This window comes from Cuculus canorus, chromosome 1, assembly GCF_017976375.1.
Source record: "Cuculus canorus isolate bCucCan1 chromosome 1, bCucCan1.pri, whole genome shotgun sequence".
Lineage (NCBI taxonomy): Eukaryota > Metazoa > Chordata > Aves > Cuculiformes > Cuculidae > Cuculus > Cuculus canorus.
The window spans coordinates 86,462,527-86,483,494 of NC_071401.1; the positions used below are offsets into that span (position 1 = coordinate 86,462,527).

General features: G+C 36.1%; 1 protein-coding gene across 10 annotated transcripts in view; it reads right to left on the reverse strand.

Annotated features, from left to right (window-relative positions):
- Positions 1-20,968, reverse strand: part of DMD (dystrophin) — a 1,193,355-nt gene that overhangs the window by 399,618 nt on the left and 772,769 nt on the right. For all 10 annotated transcript variants that reach the window (XM_054050408.1, XM_054050369.1, XM_054050393.1 and 7 more), the window contains one exon: positions 3,115-3,290. In XM_054050408.1, the coding sequence (XP_053906383.1) occupies positions 3,115-3,290 (176 nt within the window). The remainder of the gene's footprint in view (positions 1-3,114; positions 3,291-20,968) is intronic.

Consider the following 20,968-nt stretch of genomic DNA (forward strand, 5'->3'; position numbering starts at 1 on the left):
ACTGTAGAAGCCAAGTAGAGGTTACTTCCTTCAACTTTTTTTGTTTGCTCTGTCCTTTGTTCTTAATGAAAAATTAAGTCACTTTGGGTGATGTGAGTTTAAAGTCCCCAAAACAGAGAAATTAACTGTTTTCCAAACCAAACTATGACAACTAACTAATGAACAACTGAAAGATGCCAAAGCATAAGAGATGAAAATCCTATGACACCAAGGCTATATGAAGACTGTTCAGCAGATAAGCGTATAGTATCTTCATGCCTAGGATAACCGATAACTGAGACCTAGCTGGAACGCACCACATATTCCTGTCATCCAGGTTTCTTTCCTTTGAAAAGCCAGTCTGTGAGAGTGAAAAGATGAGTGAGAAGAAAGAATAAGCATGTACTGGGAGGCGGCACCTATACCAAGAGTAGGAATTGTTTCCAAACTGTAGAAGCAAAAAGCATCCTCTGGCTCTGACTCAGCCAGGAAGACTGGGTAATGAATAGAAGTGCAAACTACTCCACCTTGATGCACAGTCTCACTACAGTACATCAAGAGCATCCATGTCAGTTTAACACAATGCTATCTGTATCATTTCTACATTAATGCATTTATTCATGCTGAGTTCACCAATCTAGGTGTCTGCAATCCTTACCCTCAAAATTACACAAGCTGTCACTGCAGAGGAAAACAAACCAATTAGTCAACAAACCAAGCAGACCAAAAGGAGAAATATAGAATGTGCCAAGAAATTCCATATACTGCTAACATCACCTTGAACAAAAACAGTATTCAGATACACATTTCTATTGATAAATTAAAGAAAGCACAACACCAATCCTTACTAGAATTTACTTCATATTCTCTGTCTCTTTCGTGTTGCTGCCACATCTCACGGGGCTATTAAAATGATGTGGTATTGTTTCGTAAATGTTAGTACCTACATAATAAGTTAAGACTTGGAAAAACAGATGGGTTTCTATTGTCAAAAAACCCCAACATTTAATGTGATAAAGACCGAGGACTCCCCTGTTTAACAAGCAGTATTACCATCAACACCTGGAAATAATTAAACTAAATAGAATTTTCATGTTTTAATGCACAGACTTAAACAGCCCTGTAAGACGCTGTAGCTTCTGACAGCCATAGGTTACTTGTTGCATTTCATTTTAATATGTTCCAAGTGGAACCTTAATCATGATTAAACTCAACTAAAACCTTTCAGGATGCATCCATACCCCCTAGCAAACATTTTGACAGGTTTTGCTCCCAAATGCTCTAAATTAAAAAACAAATGGCACATGACACATCAGAAGTTACAAAACTATTGTACACTAATAGTTCTTCTAGTACAACTCCAGCTGTCATTAACTGGCTTTATACAGAATATTCTGGGTTTCAAAAGAAGCACATGTGAAGAAAGCTCTACCAGTGACTACATTTTAAAGCAGAATGTCAAATCAATTTAGGCCTAGCATCTAGTAAAACCTAATATAAAAAGCAACAAAAATATTTAGTTTCTTTTCAACTGAAAAGTCTTATTTTAAAGAAATCAAAACATTTCTCTATTATCTGTAACTGAAATGCTCTGGCTTCCTGTGACTGCATGAGAAAAACAAATTGATCCAAAAGTGATCATAAATAACATTAAATTAACCAATCTATTCTTCTTATCCGACCTATGAAAGACAGACGTTAATGGCATTAATGATGAGAAGTAAATTAGGTTAGGATTAACTATATCAATTAGCTAAAGGATTATTAGTACTATAGAGATATATTTTAATGACGCACTATCAAATAGAAAGATGTTAAATCAACTGTAAATTCTGTAAGTGAAGCTCCAATCTCCTCTATTTTAAATCAAGCAATAATGTATGCTTGTTTGGGCTTTTTAAGCATTAGGAGTGGAATTATAAAATTTGGAGGTATTTGGTACCATGTGTTAGCTATGTCCAACAACATCTTTGTATTTCTACATCAGAGCACAAAATAGTTGCTCTGAGCTAAGTTTTGAAAACAGAAAGAAAAACCTTACATGCAGATGGCAGATCAGCCACAACAGAAGGTTAAAATAAAAATTTATAATTGCCCACAGTTTGGAAGCATCCCATCCCGACATTACGGAAACCTTAAAGGTCTGGCTTGAGGATGGTATAACCTCAGTGAAGAAAGCAATGGCTTACTGTGGCATGAGTTTCAGAATACATTGGAAAGGAAGCTTGGCAACTGCGTGTTTTCAGGCTCCAATTTGGTGATGCAGCATTGCCCCACAGAACATCAGGCTTACCTCAGGCTCCCTGCAATGCCAAAAACCAAACTACCATCTAAGCACTTCCTAGGGCAGGACTTTTAGGGGACTGTGGCCTTTCTGCCTGCCCAGATACTGACTGAGTCTGGGGAGCAAGGAAGAGTGAGAAAGAAGCAAGCAGACACGGAACATTGTATGCAGACCACTGTTCCCTGCAGATGAGTGACAGCTGTTAGTCTCCCTGCTTTTCCAGTCATGCCTTCTGTTGTCCCAGAGCAGTACCTCAGATGCTAGCCTGCCTTCAGGAAGGAGGAAATGCGGCTTTTGTTCTGGGACCCTCTCTGGCTGTGCATCAGAGCATTGTGCCTCCTCCCAATCTATTCTTCTACAGAAGCAAGGTACTGCAACTCCCTTCCTATTTGACCCAGTTCTGCCTTCCAGAAGGCCACCAAAGTGTTGTTTCCCCATCACTTATCTCCTCTTGCACCTTCCCAAGTCAAGTTTGGGACAGCATCTCTCATTGCTCCCTCAGTAGGAGTGTTTTCCTCCTTTGACTGCAGGCTCGTGGTAACCTGGGGCCACATGCTCCCAGTCACACAGAGCTGCGCAGCCAGCTCACCCCATCCCTGTAACCCTGCTCCTCAAGCCCTCTGTGCTGCCAAGTCTCCAAAGCCAAACTGAAGGGAGTGGTGGTCACTGAGAGGAGTAGATAGGAGAGAAGAATTAAACAAATTATCGTGGATTTGGAATTTATTTATTGATAATTCATTATGAATATGAAAACTCCAGAAGCTGAGCTCTTCTTTGAACGTTTAATCCAGAAACAAATCTAAAGTAATCAAATCAATTTCACAAGTTTTTTTTTCTCTCTTTTAACCTACCTCTTTTTTTTCTCTACCAGCTGTCTGCAGATCTCCTGCCACCGGGTGTTCAAACTTTCCAGTTGTTCCTTCAGCACTTTAGCATCTGTTGTTGATGACTGCTCAATAATCTCTTCACCAGTTACATTCAATGTTTTGACAACAGTTTGCTGCCGCCCAATTCCATCCTGGAGCTCCTGCAAAATACCCACCACATACACATATTCATAATAATGTCAACCATGAAATAAAATGCTTCATCACATATTGGCCAGCTGGAAAGAGGTGAAATATTTTGCTCTCCTCTGAATTCCAAATGAAAAATCCAAAGGCGAGTAGACAGAAAGACATCTCATGGTTTTGTAACGTGTACCTTTCAAAACATCCCTGTAGCCGTTTTTCTCCCCTCCTGTACTCTTGTCTGCTAGGGATAATTACAGTAATATTCTGCAGATCAATTAGTAAGGAAAAATTGTGAACAAATTTACTTCTAAACCCTCAAAGGTACAGACAATGTTTATTTAATAGCCTATGAAGCATTGTAAAATTCAAAGCATACAGTGTTTGAAGTTCTTACTAGCTAAAAACACAAATAAGCAATTTTGAGAATAAAAGACCGTTAGAAGCAGTTCTCCTTATTCCATTAAAGAATACCTTTGTCTCCAGTAGTGAGAAACCTGATAATTCATTTCTGCATGGGTTTTGGTTGTTTGGGTTTATTTTTCTTTTTTTTCGGGGGGGGGAGCAGTCCTGTTTTCTTGGCAGGGTTGCCAGGAGGTACCCTTCCAAGCAAAAGCATTACTTACATTGTGTCCACTTACACAACCAAATGTAAAAAACTACCAAAAATAACCAAAATGGACCAGTTTTCAAGTTTTAATAAATATATTAGTATACTTTTTCTACAGTTTTTATCTTTAAATGACTATCATACCTGTAGCCACCTTACTTTACATTTAAAAGCTACACAGTTCTGAATCTGTAGCTTATATTTTAACAATGTATGCCTGCTTAAGGAAGATTATATTTATAAATAAGGAAATAAATTTGTATTTTTAATCACCAGTAGAGTATGAATAATTTTTTCCTTGAATTCCTCAAAATGTATAAGCAGGGAAGTGTAAAATCATTTTCAACAGTTTACTGCTAAAATAAGCACAAACTGAAATAACTTCAACAATCTACACTGTGGAATTCATATTTACGATAGGTTTCACTATCTCTGGAAGCATGTCCGAATTTTATCTACATACAAGAGCTTCCAAGTTAAATACTGAATCTATCTTTTCTGGAATAAATCAAATATTTTAGCACACTATACTCTGGATTGACATTATATGCTTGTTTTCTTTTTCTAAACATATAATATAAATTACAGAGCAAGTTAGTAAATCTTCATAGAAATGTTAAATTAAATTATTAAAATAGCCCATCAACTGGTTAAAATTGGCAGGATTACAACCTTCTAGGAAAGTAACAGATGGACATAACTCCTTACACATATATATCTTTTGTCCATTAGATATTGAGACATGCATTTATGAGCCACAAACTTAACCACACTGGAAAGTAACTTGTTTTAACATGACCACACCTCCGCTGCCAGCTACTAATTCACTGAACTGCGTAAAGTCAGTTGCATGACCTATCCCAGCTTCTGCCCAAACTTGACATGGAGAGTTTGAACATCAACAGCAGTACAATCTGGGTCATAGAGGTCCATGACAGCTAGCCGTGGTGGCATTCATTCACAGCCCTGGACAGGAATCATAGCTAAAGCAGAGCTATGATTGTTTGCACTGTTGAGAAAATTATTCCTGTCTTGGGTATCTCTCAGTAAAAAACATCACTCCGTTTTTTTCAAAACATTTTTCACAACCCATGCTTTCAGAATGAAAGAGTAGCTGTGATGAGCACAATGTTGCAGCAATCAGAGTACGGTTATATTGTGCTTTGACAGGATCAGAAAACTTTTTCTGCTGGATCTTAGCAAGCTACAACAGCCCAGTCATGTCATGTCAAGCACTTTGCTGGCCCAGAGTGTCCCAGCACACTTCACTTTGCCTGTAGAATGTGTAAGATTTCAAGACAGCATTGCAGCATAAACTGCAAATTTTTCTAAGACTCAGAAAAACCTCATAAAAGCCTCTTACTTTGACACATCAGATTTTCTTGTCTTTCCATGATGCATGTTAATACAACAACACAATAACTTTTAGCTATTATTTTCAGGCTCATGATTCACCACCAGGATAAAATAGCAATAATGAGCAAGTAGTTTGCCTAAATGCAAGTATTCCGTATTATTTTGAGGCTGAAAAGTCTTTCCAGCACACACCTCAATTTTTGTAATGCCCAGCTTAACATGAATATCTAGGTTTCATATGCATTCACTGTATTTCACATTTATTTTGCTGCTAGAGCCTTTGCATTATCGCAGTAGAGAACATTCACAGGTAAATCACAACAATAAGATTTATAGTCTAAGGAAAATATATCACAATAAGTGGCTTATTTCCAGCAAGGTACCTGAAACAACTGTGCTATTGCATGCACCTATATGAACTTAAGCTCCATGCCACTTAATAAAAATAACTCAGAACACAACTTCTACTTATACACAGCAGGACTGTTCATTTGGAATAGGAAATCAGGGAAAGGTGAACAAAGAGGGGAAATTCTTCTCCGTGAACTCCAACATTTTTAGAGTTAAAATTTGTAGAAATTTTTCTACATTACAGAAATTTATTAGTATACTGACTGATGATTAAAGTAAAATGCTAATTAAAAGTCTCTTTAAATACTCTTAGTGAGACCTTTTCCAGCTTTCATAGACTCTTACTTTCTCTCCCCCAACATACAGACAAAAAAATAATACAGCAGCTATTACGTGATTTCCACACTTATTTCAATTCACACAAAATTAACCAAGGTAGTTTTCTGGTTTATTCTGTGGCATATTATGCAACAGGCCTTACTCACAAAATTAAAAAAAGAAAATAAGGCAGTGGCAGGGGTGGTCTTTCAAATCATGATTCCTAATGCCGGAATGGGAACCTCGCACAGGATGCGTAGGAAAGAGAAGTGTGAACTTACACCAGAATATGAGAGAAAGCTTCTTGCCATCTGGATTTCAGATCACCATAAAGAACTTAATTTGAGGTTATTTTTTTTCCCCAAGTGCTCTATGCATTTGACACTCTTCACATGGTTAAGCTGAAACACATGTGCTGACAAAGTTTGTCTAGGTTCCACAGCCTAAGATAAAAGAGTTTATTCCTGATACCAGGTACCACACAAATCACATCAACCCAATAAGACATTCAGCTTTTTTTAAAAAAGGATACTGACATTGAATCCGCTTCCTGTAGTTTCACTTGGCATTTCACCCCTTCATACAAAAATGGCAAAGCAAAAGGGCACATTGCCCTTTGGATTCCCAGCTTACTTGGAGGGTCATCTGAGATACATATACTTGCAATTATGCAGTTTCTAATCATTTTATGAACAGAGTAAGCAAACAAACTTAATTGAAAAGGAGACATTCATATAATATTAAAAATAATGCAGAGTGTCTACAAAGATGCAACAATATAAATGAGAGAATTGTGAAAAGATTTAGTGGAAAACCCAAAACAAATCTGCTAGCAGTTGGTTACTAGATGAAATTTATCCTTTAAGAGTATGCACCTCTGTTCGAGATTCTATTAGAAATGAGGAAGAAATTAATTTTCCAGGCAGTTAAATCACATTGATTTAATCTGGAGACACATTACTGGCACTTTGTTAGGATTAAAACAATCAACAAAAAGGTATATGTTGTTTTCTAGCTGCTTTGTTATAAGCAGCTATTTAATCTTCATTATTATGTTTGTTATTGCGCTATTATTATGAATAACAGGATTTCAGGGAAGCTAATGGATACAGAAGAAGCAAGAACCCAGTAAAAGACTGAGGCAATGTTTGTTAAAGAGTTGACAAGAATTTAAAGCAAAGCGTTTTCTTCTTAACATAAATTATAGGAATTATTACGGTTTTAATATTATTATCAACTCTGTGAAAAGAGCAGCATCTGAAAGACTTGACAGTAGGCTCAGAGCAGATTCTATCTATCAAGCAGAACAGGGTGCATTTTGTCAGCTGTACTGGGTTTGTGCATCAACTGAGCAAGAGAAACCAAAGGATAACAGAATTGCTGCTGACCTATTTTCGGAGTAAACAATAAATATTGTAAAATTATTAAAAAAAAATTTGCTTGATTTGGTATGTAAACTACTTGGTTGGAGAGCCTTAGGAAAATATTATTCCATCCTGCTTTATATATTATTTATTTAATTTATTTTTTTATGTTTAATTAGAAAAAAAAAAGGCAAGCGTTGCCCTGGATGTGTTGCTGACTGTCCATGACTGTTATCGTGTACAAGGAAACATGAGTACAGTGCAACTCCACAATTGTACCTTCTAACAAACTAAATGGAGATACGCAATTTTTCATACTCTGCTATAAGCTTTTAATCAGAAGATCTACACATAAGTAGATAAGGACTATGGCCTGATTTGATAATGTTTAAATTGCAGTTTGATATTTACGACATTCTAATGTTTTACCTGCTCTGCAAAGCTAAAACTGAACAAAGTCAACAATACGAAAAATTGTGTCCTCTATCTTCAACCTCTTACCAGCTATCACAAATCAAACTACTCACATAACAGCTCTCAGTATATTAAAAATAAAAACATGGCCTAGTTTCTTCAAACATCTATTCTTAAGTTTTCAAGGACATCAATAATACTGATAGAATTACTTCAATATCAGGCTTTTTTTTTGTTGTTGTTTACCCAAATAAGTTATTTTATTCCCACTCAATGTGAACACCATTCTTCATTTTTCTGCCATATTTAAATCTATTGATTTTTCTTAAATTGCAAGCAGATAGTTATTAGTAGTGTACTACTCATGTTTTTTCTTACAGAAATATTCATACTCTTACATAAGCCAAGTTATCTCCTATATATGCCCTGTGCTTCAAAACCCTAGAAAAATTCTGTTTGCTTTCCTATGGAATCTACACCTTGAAAGTACCACCTCTAGTCTGTAACTCAGCAGCACTGGAATAAACACAAGTGCCTCAACATCCCGTTTTCTTTTCAATCCTGTTATTTAAGCTGTAATATATTACTGCTTTCTTCTGAAATTACTAGATTGTCATTTGTCAGTGCCTCTGGCTATGAAAAAAATACTTATTACATAAAAGTATCCGACTGGAAACATGGAACAAGCTATATATATTGACTCCCTGGTGATGGTCATTTATAGACTCCCTTTAAGACAAACTACTGCAGGTATCACCCCTTCCTAGCATTTGGGAGCCTATTTATATAACCCTTAGTCTCTGAATTTTCATCCACATCTTTTACACTTAATTTTATAGCAAAATAGTATATACATTCTTTTCAATCAAAAATCTGTACATAGTTGTCCTCCATCACTAATATAAAAAAATGTTTTTTGACAGGCACAAGAAATGTTTTTGATACTTTCTTATTCTGTGGAAATGATGCCAAATCATTCACTAGATAAGATAAAAAAAAAACCAAAACAAAACTAAAAAAACCAAAACCAAACAACCAGAACTAAACTAATACGATTCTGTCATGCCTGCTTATAAGAAAAGTTAACGGCAAAAAGATTTCTACTGGTCGTCAATCTACCCCGGCTGGACTGTAACTGTAGCAGGTCATAAAGGAATAAATGTATTCTGGGCAATACTCAGCTTGTAAATTGGCTTCCCAGTTGTGGGGAATTACTGCTATAACAAAGAGGATGAGTTGTGTATACTTCTAACTTCTTACACACAGGCAGGTTCAAATGTAAAGGCAGTAAAATGGTATTAGGTACCATATACAGGTATTAGGTACATATACCTTTTACTCAATAATTTACCTGTTCTACACTATCACTTTACAGCCTTGCATTACAACACTATCAAGACAAATCACATGCACAAGTTCAGGGAAATAATGTAGGTAAAACTCACGTATTGCAAGAAATTTCACCTAGGTTAAATCCAGAACAAAACAAGCCAAGCCAGCAGAAATACTGATTTTTCAAAGAGAGGAGGAAAATGTCTGATTATAGCAACAAAATTATTTCCCTGCCATGCATTTCAAGTATGATACACATGAAGTTAACCATCTTGACAGTAAGAGAGACTCAAAGTTCCCTACCAAACCAGTTACCAAAGGATTTTGTCAGCCAGAAATGTCCACTTTGGGCTTCTCCTTCTGCCACCGTTAAGGCAGCATTTGCCACAAGCCTCTGAGCAACATGAACCAGTGGCAGAATGTCAGTGTTAAGGGACAGATAAACCAGCCATTTTGTAGGCAGATATCCTGCCGCTGCCTTTCCTATCCCCATCACCTGTGGATTCCTATAGCTGTTGTTTCAGCTCTTTTAGTTCTGTTGGAGAAGAGGATTTCCATTCCAACTGAGTTATATTAATTTAATGAGACTGGCTTTACTCCCTACGATAACCTCTGGGGTGATTCTCTACCCCTACTATGCTCCATTTTCTTCAGTGTTAAATAGACTTTGCCTGTGCATCCATCGTCTTCCTTCTTTGGAGCATAATTATAGCATTTGGGGTATGATCTTTTATTAATTCAAAAGCTTTCTTAAGCATGCCAGTGTTGTTACTCAAGGGGTATCAGATTTACATATTCCCATAATTTCATTTCTGATTGCTAAATTCATCAGCTTGCTTCAAAGTAGTTGATATTATAAACATAATAAGACTTTCAGGAACTGATGTTCATTGCATATTTAACGCTAACATTTTTCTCAGCACAGCACCACATTTTCAACATACAAATCAATGTGTTTATTAGAAAATTTACTTTCAGTGGAAAACATGCATCTTGGCATCCTGATCTTTTAGATGAACAGAAGCAGGCTGAGTTTTAAATGTCAAGGCTTAAAAATAATATTTTTTTTGCAACAAAGTAATACATTATGTACTTTATCAACAAGAAATTAGTCTATTACAATCAAATCAGCTGTGATAACTTTTATAGGCACTTGGTACTCTCTGCTGGACAACAATTAACTTCAGTTTGGTTCTCTTTAACCAGAGTCAATATCAAAATAGCTGTATCAAATCTGAGAGAAATATGTGTTGAGGACAGAGGAATTCAAAGCTGATGATGGAAAGACAGGAAATTAAAAAAAAAACCTGTTCTGAACAGTAATTCAGGAAACATTACTTCTCTTTCTGATGATGTCTCACTACTCTATAGACATGCTATAAATCAAACAAAAAGTTCTTGTTTACGCTTTTTCTCTTTTTCTGAGATATTTAATAAGGTTATGGTGGTTTACTGCAGATTTGACCAAACATACATATGAAACAGAAGGGTAAATTTGTAAGTTGTTCAACATGTTTGGCTTCCTTGGCTCCTGGCTTCTGAGGGAACTCGGTAATACTCTAAACAAGGTCCCAGCAAAGTGGCTTTTGGGCAAAAGAAAACCCCTGTACTATCAAGTAACATTACATAGGGAAGACACATATCAAACTAAGTAAAAATCTGAATCACTTTATAAGGATAAGGTATAACGTTTGCTACATTCCAAGGTTCTAAAACTTTAAGCATAGTAATGAGTAAAGTTTTTCATGTTTAGAAAAGACAGGGCAGAATTAAACCATTGCCATTTACAGCTCATTATTATGACATCCAATCACTACCCAATGTATCATCAGAGAATGAAGGCAACATACCAATGTTATATTAATACTGGATTACATTAACACTAGATTATTTTAGTAAAGCATGAATACTGTTTGTGAAAGTGTTATAGTAACAGAAAGATATTATCACTATCTTCTAGTTTTATCTGCAGGGTGCTAGACAAATGAAAACCATTTCGTTTTACCAAAAAAATCCTGGGTATATAGGGAATTCTGTGGAGTTTCCTTGTATTTGTATTTTTTTTCCACAAATTTCTACACTTAAATTTCTATGCCTATTTCGTTTTGCTTTAAATAACTACTTCATTTTCAAATAAATAAGTCATTTTTTAAGTAACAATATGATTTTAGATGGCATAAATTGTGATGGTTTATAATCATTATATGAATAAAACCGTATTACATCCCATCAAAGAACTGGTACAGGTAGAAAATTTCAATTAAACTCTTCAAAGAATTGCAAGTGAAAACTTTAGTTCCTACAGAAAAGGAGTTCTGTCTTCTAGTACATAAGAGTCTCTCCCAAAATGAATTTAAAAATGAGACCACATATACAAATTATTTTGTCTACTTATTTTGTATCTATACTAAAAAGAGTGCAATAAGAGTAAACATGCAAAAATGTCACCAGAAATAATGCTATACAAGAGATCTGCTTAAAATTCTACTAGAACCGATTAAGTTATTTACCTCTTACAGGCAGAGAAAATGGTTATCAGTTGCAAAAGAACTTATTCTGTTTGAAAGTTAATACATTGATTTCTAACTGAAGGGTGAAAGATCTACAGAATTTCTCAAAGTCAATCAATGATTCACTAAAATCACAATTAAGAAGCTAGATAAAACTAGATATTGCTAATAATTTAAGAAATCACTAGGAAGCAGGAGAAACAACTTAAGTCAGGTGTTATTAGCAGCCTTCAATACTGATTTTGTCACTTAAAAAAAAACCAGAATAGATTAAACTGTAATTGGCACATTCCACAAATATTTTGGGCAGAATGAAGTGTTTACAGTTTTCTACGTAATTCTCACCAAACCCTAATTGCACATAACGCTGCTTCATGGTCATTTTTAACACGAATAAAGTATTTTTCTTCTATCCATCATGACTCTTCATATCTAATACACAGTATACATCATACAGTTTGTGCAGATGGCTGGTCATGAAATATCAACTTCAATATAAAATAGCAAAATATTTGTTTAGATATAAAATTCACTTCTCTTACTTCTGTTTTTCTGCAGAATCACTAGCAGCTACAGGATTGAGTACGTGAGCCCTAGAAAATCTACCCCAATAAACAATTTTTCTGGGCATGGAAAAAAAAAAAAAATATGGGATTCAGTTTGATAGTTCTTAATGAGTTCAGAGAGGTCTATGAGGGAATAATCCTAATATCTCCCTATTTAAACACTCAATGTATGCATGTCAACAACTGCACATTTCTCCCATATGTGAAAAGTTATTGTTTTGCTCTCTTGCAAGATTTGAAGGATAAGGAATAGATCTTATCTCTATACTAAAACTTAAGAACCCCTCCTTCACCGTTCAGGTCCTCAGGAAGACTTCTACCATGACCTGCCAGGAGCTGCCCTATGCACAAAACAACTGCCAGTGTGAGACACCTCACAACATTTTGAAATGCACTATCTATGCAACTGCCCTTCTACCCTGCAGACTATCTCGTCTACACTAAAATGCCATAGGGAAGGAAAGTTAAAACAAACAAACAAACAACCCCCCCAACCAAAACAAAAACCAGATTGTTCTCTAAGAATGGACCTAATGCAGCTTTTTTCTCTCCTTGTCCTCTACATTTCCCAATCACACAACAGCTCTAGCTCTTCCATCTCTCTCGCTAAGCAAGGCAGAGTAAGTACATGATAGTCTGCAGACCAAAATTCATTCACTTATCTTGTGGGCTGCTACAGAAGGAAAAATAAAACTTTTGACCTCTGCTGATCTCTCAGTCTCTCAGTGCCAGCACTGAATCATGTCCTACCCAGCAACTGATATCCTAAGACTTGTAGGAACTTAATTATTTGGGAATCTCCACCTCTGCCTCAAATTTCATTAAAAACGAACAACGAATTAAAAAAATCATTACAGACCGTGCCACAAAAGACAGATAAGATTGAAGACAGACAATGAAAACTCATAAGCTTCATTTACACGTGAACACAGGCTGAAAAATCCTTCCAAGTCCTCCTAGTTCAGCAGTTCTAGAAAAAGCGGAAAAAGCTTACAGCAGAAATCCAACCCTTGCTCTGTGCTCAGGGAGTCCAGAGGCACTCATTTGTGCATGAAGCTTGTACTTTTGGGAGGCAAACAGAAAAACAGCTAACTTATGATTCACATACCACCTTGTTGTGGCTTGTCTGCTCTCCCCTCTCCAGGAGAGTTAAGGAAAGGTGGGTTTTGTACAGAAATCTCCTACTTTGACTCTGCCAGGAGTTATAGTCTCAAAATAAAACATTGTTATGCAGCTGTCATCTAAAACTGCTTAAACCATCATAATTATTTAATCTGTGGTTCTCATTCATATAGATATCCCTGAATGACATTAAAATGTTTTCTTTTAATTAATCACTGTATGAGAAAATAACATGAAAAATAATATCTCTCTGCATAAAGACAGATGGGAAGCCAGGATGAATATCAGCCGGTCAAAACATTTCATGAGATTGTACAAACTAACACATCAACTCAAATGCATTGTCCCAGGCAGTGACCAGGCAGATAAGAAAACAAAAGGTATAATTAAAAACAAAAGTCAATCTACTGCTACTGCTAAAAACATACAACAAGATTTTCTTTGATAACACTTGGGAATATCCCAACCATATACTCGGTTCTGTGAGAGCTAGCCTTGAAGCATCTCAGCTGTTTCACTTTGCCTGATAGATATGCTCTAAATCTTGATTAGTTTCCAATTAAGGATGCTGCTAATTGTCAAACTCCGCTCTCCTTAATATGAAAGTGTCTTATGAACATAATGTCAAGCCTCAGATAGGAAGAAAGCTGCAGAGGTCTGGCGAGGAAAAAACAGTTACCTGCAAATGAAGGTGACGTGTCTAAATTCACTGAGGTCCTTCCTACACGTTTTCTTTTATGTGAAAATGGACTTTCACAAGACAGAATAAAAGATATGATTTAGCCACAGCTTTCAGACAAATTGAGACCTCAACTTTTCCTTATTCTAGGCCCCCTGTTTTCTGAGGACATAGAACATAAGTGTATGACATGAAGTACAAGTGATGAGAAAAAGCAGTATTTTGGGTTTTTGGTTTTTTTTCCTTAACATTCCAAGTTCCCAATACCAGTCAAAAGTAACAAGTTGTTCCACAGAAAATCTGCAAAACATTAAGTTTTTCTAGTGGTGAATCAAGAAGATATGTATTTGTCTGGGTAAATAACCACACAGGAATGATGGCAGAAGGCCGCTTCCCAAAAGTGTTGTCAGTGATAACATGCATAACGCAATGGGATTTTAAATGAGAACACAGCTTTTGCAAATAATGTACACTCTTCAAGATACTCTAGAGACACTAGACAACACAATTCCTTTAGACAGAGATCGTGCTTAAAATACTGTTTTTCTCAGCTTGTATGATCTCCAACTAGAAAGCTGTCAGACAAAAAGAAAGTGTTTCAAGTGAAGTGTTTTGAATCCTAAGAGAAGAGCATGATAAGAAACAGATCTCCAAGTATAAAATAGTATTTCAGAAAGCTATCCTAGACCAAGGACAGAGTTCTTGCCATTTTCTTGCTTGAAATTGCTTATTATAAATTGCTTCTACAACTTGTAAGAGAAAAGGGAACTTTTACTCACAGAAATATGCATTCTGTTGTAAATCCTCCACATAGACCCCGGAGATGGAGTGAAAATAAAAATTAAATTCTGCCCAACCTACCCCCAAATTGCTGTAAATGTAGTGCAATTCAGAGTTTTAAGGGTAACATAGAGAGATGAGCTGGTTTTTTCCTATTTAATTAAGTATTGGGGATTGAATAATTTGAATAATTCTGAATCAGTGAGAGTTTACCTGGTAGCAGAGGAAAACAAGTTATCTTTAGTTTAGCTGAACATCGAAAAAATAGATTGAATTACAAAATCATACCCTTATCTTTCCTGTCTTTGTATATTAGCCTCTATTTTACATCTCATTTCCACTGCTCTATCTTTATTTTATCTGTTAGGCAGCATGGCAGGATCTTGCCGGGAAAGGTAAGGACAATATATTCATGAGACATAAACGCACTACGGTACAGTCACACCCCTTTCACAGACTTTCTTGGTCCTTACCCTTGCCAAGATTTGAGATCTCTCTTTTTGACAGGACTTCAGCTAAGCTAAAGCCAGCATATAAATAAATCAGGCTTTAAAGGTAACCCACTCTTTCCATTGATCTCAGAGAAAATTCTAGATATAGCAAGGAACAAAAAAATTGGGACACAGATGAAAAGCAGACGTCTTTCACGCTTATGACTCATAGTGTCAACACATACGCAATCTTGTTTTCTTCTTTGGCAGAGTGGTTAGAGTAAGTATATTTGTGCTGCTTTCTCATTTGCATTACTAGTTTGTACTAAATGTGTTAATGTGTTGTGTAGAATAGTATACAGTTTTGAAGTTTAGACTACCTTTTAGAGAAATTTACCATTGATCATTTAGAAACAGATGCACTCCCTTAAAAACAAAACAAAAAAAAAAAAACACCAACCCCACAAATGCAACTGTCAACAGAATTGCCTGACTCAAGTCACTGCTATGCTTAGTTTTTTGCTGAAGACCAAGGGAAAAGTTTATAAATTTATGTTGATGCATATTAAAGAAAACAGAACAACAAATTTAGGACTTTTTTTCCTTCAGTTTTATTTTCTCTGACCTATTTTCAAAAGCTTATTTCCAACACTGACTATATTTTCAATATTCTCTACTGCTAAAAAAGATGACATAGAAGTATATTAGTTTAACAAAAGTTCTACTCATGCATGCAGTGCATGAACTTTGAAAAAGTCACCTCGATTTTGTATTGATGTAACAAAGCATTTATACCAAAATGGTGCTTCTGTATCTGGACACAGAAGAATGATAGTGTGTTACTTTTATTAATACATCTTTCCTAAAGCTTTAAAATTTATTTTCTTCTGAAATCTATACATCTCAGTCTTGTGTTGTTGAAGTGGGGTAATCAAAAGCATAAACCAGCCTATTTTTTAGCATTGTTGGCATCTTCTGGTTACCTTTATTTCAGTTTTAACCTCTGAATCTTGCTGTTTAAGTGTTTGACATTCTGCTCCTTTTCCAACTATTTCAATATACAGTTAGCCACATTTCTTAAGAAAAAAACCCAGGTACATATTTTTAAGCCTTTTTAAAAAATCTCTGAGACCTTTTCTTATCTTCTCCTACTAAATGCATCTATTAATTTCTGCCTTTATAACTATCATCTCTCCAAGGCATTCCTGTTCATTTTCCTAGCACTTACTAGATAGCCAGCATAAAGCTGTTTTCAGAAAAGTAGCCTTATAAGTATAAAAAATAATTTTAAAAATAACACCAGCTAGCATCAATTGTCTTTCAAAGAACCATAGTCTCTTAGGCAATTATAATTCTGCTCACAGGTGTTTAAAGAAGGGGAATGCTTAAACACACAAGCAATCCCTCTATCCCTTGATTGCACTAGAACCTTTACTGCAGGAAAAAATAAAGACTTAGTTATGGTAGAAGCGTCTCAAAAAATAAGAGCTAAACTTAGACGCGTGGCATATCACCCCCATATTCAGTCTCATGGGGATTCTGACTGACTGGCAGACCTGTTATTCCACTTATCTTCTGTTTCTCTCTTCCGACCTAACACACAATTCCTCCCCTGCCCCCTTAATCATGAAAGAAAACTATATCACAACTTTGCTAGTGATTACGAGAGGATGAACCTAATCAAAATACATAAGCTTCTGTCAAATTTCAGAACTTTTTGGATGTTTGAAAAATATCCGATCGACTTCCTAGAGTTATCTTGCTTGTCTTTGCACTCCCTATTTTTGGGTGAAATAACATCTATATGAAAAACTACGGCTACTCAAGAGAACCTGTGATGGACTGAATAGCCAGCATTGCACACTGCTTTGCACCATGGCTGATCTATTATGCTCAACATAAAGGCATGACTGAAGTAATGTGGTAGCTATGGCTTGGAACTCCTGGAAGCTAGAGAGATTTTTTCATAAAATCTGAGCAACAATCATAGTAAAAAGTAGCATAGAATAGAGAACAGCGGGGAGGGGAAAAAACAATTAATAGTAGGCTTTAGAGTGTGGCTACTTCAAAAGAAAGGCTAATTTAAAGGGAAAAAAGAAGATAACATAACCTTTTATTCACGAAAGCCGGTCAGGAGGACTTGGTTATACTACAGTAATTGCAATCTGTATTAATCAAAGATGTGGTTCAAGCCTGTCCAGCTGAATCTACTAAGTAGTTGTAACAGTCACAGAACAGTGCAGGCGCAAACAATTTTTAACTGCAAACAAACTGGCTCAGGTACAAACTGTAAACTACTCAAAGCTGCCCAAAAACCCTCCATCACACTAGCATTGCTGTGTGGGTGGTTCTGTGAGAGACTCAACAGGAAGAGAATGTACTTCTTCAGAAAGGAAACTCTGCACTTGCGCTTTTTTTTTTTTCCCCCAACATTAAGACTCATTTAGGATTTGTTCTGTCTTTAGACAGAAAAGAAAGGAAGAAAAGTTAAAATGTTCTCCCATATCTAAGCTGTCCCTCCTTTCCAAGATGAGCTCGTCTGGAAAATTTTCAGCCTGGTTTTTATTTTTATGTGCTTATACAGGAGAAGTACAGCATCATCAATTCTTATTAAAAATAAAATGTTTGCTTGGGGTTTTGCAGTAAAAATTCAACCAATTCATCATAATTTCGTATGTCCTGACAGCATCACAAACCTGATGCACTGTGAAGTCTCACATCTAATGGGTAAATCAAGTTTCACTAAGAACAGAAGCACCAAGATTTTATTGTAAAGGGAGCTGTTTTCAGATCGGCTACGTGATTAAGGTAGTTTTTATAAACTTTATGTAAAAAGCAGATATATTACTATTTGGGAATCAAGCTAACTTTAAAAAGAGGCTTCTTAAGGAAACTTGACTGCCAGGACAGAAATGAAAGTGATTATCAAATTTCTCTTTGTCTCTAAGGTGGTTTTGAGATGAGCTGCTACACAATTCTGATGCTTCCAAATTCAATTCTTTGTCACGTTCAGCCTTTGCCAAATAAACATTCAAAGGTTCCAAAAAAGAACATCCCAAATCTTTAATCATTACAAAAAACACAACACCTTGACCTTGTATTTTAAAATTAAATGGAGTGACATTATAGAAATTAGATTGGTTCTTCCTCATTTCCATAACACCCTTTAAAAAGCCTTGCCTAGATTGGAGTATATGTCCTGTTTCTTTATCTTTCTTGATGACCCCTCATGCCTGCAAGTCAGCTCATTTTTCCCTGCTGGACTGCGCCCTACTGCTGCACGCGCTCTAAAATTTCCATTAAAATCTAGGGCATCATCATTCATTCTTATCTGCAGCAGGCTGCCGAACAGTGCAACACCAGCAACTGCATGCGAACTAGTCTCAAAGGACAGTATAGTTACGTACATCACCATCTAGTATGGAAAAAAATTCTACCTGCATAATGTGTTATCACATACAGTACACTGGGAATCTTAGAAACACCGGGTCTGGTGTGGGATGTTAATAATTCTCTTGCAACAGCAAGTCTTACTTAAACAGCCATTTGCCAGTAGGCAATTAGCTTCTCAAAGAACATTTTTATTAAGTTCACTTCAAATGAAATGATCTGTCTCATCAGCTATTGAATATTTGCTGGTTAAAGCATTATTATTTTAAATTAGCATATTACGAGTACCTGAGGGTGTTTATACTTTTCTATGTGTTTAACCTTCAGGTTTGTAACTCCCTCTTCTTCAGGCTGATTGTTAAGCAGTTCTTATACGCAAAGTACATGGACACCTTTTGAAAGTGTTTAAGCTATCTGTGCTCATTCTTGTTTCTTTACCTTTTCTGCTTTGCAAGGAGAACTCATGCATATGTATGCATACAGATGTGTATGTATGCACACTTAAGAGTACACATAATTATATACCATTCTAATTCATATACTTTTATAAACACACATTCGATAATACTGAAGATGAACTTCAGTCTTGCAATGTCATTTTTCTGCGCCTCAGATGTGATAACTGTCGCATTCTCCCCTTTTTCTACAGCGTGACAACCTTTTTCTGTATCCTGAGACCAAAACATCACACGCTTTGAAGTCAGAGAACAATAATTCAAGTTTACATTACATGGAATGGATATCCTGTGTGTACTTATGTAGAGAATAGAAGGGTGATTTGAATACAGATGTCTTTGAGATGGACTCTCTATAGCAGTGGCTGAACTGACCTATCGGCTAACATCTCTGTGGCTCAGTAGACAGCTTTGCTATTTTCCAGGCAAGAGAAGAATATAGAACATCTAACCACAGTCACATCAGGATTAGACAGTTCTGTACCTGAGGATTTGCCACAAGCACCTACTGCTACAAAAGAACTCAGCATCTACGAGGAATCTAAGACTAGATAGCTGACTGAAGAGATTCAGTTTGGTCATTCGTTTTAATTGATGTGTGTGTTTGTTGCTACAGCCTTTCTATGTTCCATTCAGTGGCCACCATCATCTGAATCTTTCTGGTGTGCAACACAAGTATTTGTACTCATACACTCTTCTCTTGGGATGGTACAAACACATCAATATTTTCATTGCTGTGTAGGATGAAGTATATGCCAGGGAGGTGCCCATTTCTTCCACTGAATGTATACATTGACTGGGAACAGAATAACCCATTAGTAGCTTCTTATTTAATAAGAGCTCAGCTGAGGAAGGTGTTTGGGGTTTTTTAGTCTCCTTCAGACATATTTGCAATGACATTTAGCAAATGAAGCAATAAAGCATGATCAGTTCTGATATGTCCTCAAAAAGACAGATGCACTGGAGAGCTGATGTCTATCCTTCATCTACTAACAACAAAATACAGTTAATACTAATTATGGTTAGTGTCTGTCCTGAATCCAGATATAGCATATTTGTGGTGACTAGACAATCTTTATGGCTGGTTTGTGTTAATTTTTTCATAGCTGTCTCACAGTTAGGACCTTTCATAATGAACTATAACTAACGAGGTTGGACATATGCAAGGCAGCATCAAAAGTGTTCTTTCTGTTGAATAAATGATCAATTGCAAACCAAGATTTCATGGACTGGCATAAAAATAGGCAGATCACAGACTATGTGATTTTTGCCCACTGAGCAAGCTAACAGCACTTCTAAAGAGAAGAAAGGTCATTCAACTTAAAGTCTTCAGTGAGAGAAAGACAACATGTTAACTTACTGAGGCAGTTAGGGAAAAAAAAAAGTCCTCTAATGACTGAAACTTAACTTTGACAGAATTCATGCAGAAATATTCCCATTTAACTAGGTTTGTGCCCACAGCATCTTGGTTTGCAAATATAAGATACTCAGGCTTCCCACGTTAAGTGTCTTTCCCTACTGGTTCCACAATGCACATGCCTTTAGAAGCACATATGGGTCAGACAGTTTCCATATGACAAGAAGATAGTAATTGGCTTTGTATTTTTGCATATAGGTTACATGTGCAAGTCAGCAAGTTTAAAAGATGAAAAACAGTGCAGCATATACACATGGTTTCATCTTGCAATCAAGAACAAAGTAGTTTTGCAAGTTTCAAACTTTTTCTTGGAGATGACTTCAAAAGGCATCATTGGGAAGGATGAAAGGCACCTTGATTTTTATGTTGAGACTTACCCTGTTGTTATAATTTCAACCCCACCCCCTGCTTTTTCTGCTCAGAAGGATGCTATATTCTCTAAGGAAAATAATTGTTTTTTAAGAAGCCTAGAAATAAATACTTGGTTGTACTGGATACGTGCATTGTTATGTAGCCAAAAATAGCATAAGGAAACAAACTATCTTTAAGTAACATTTAGAAAATATAGTATTTGTCATTTGTTTTATTCTGATATTATAA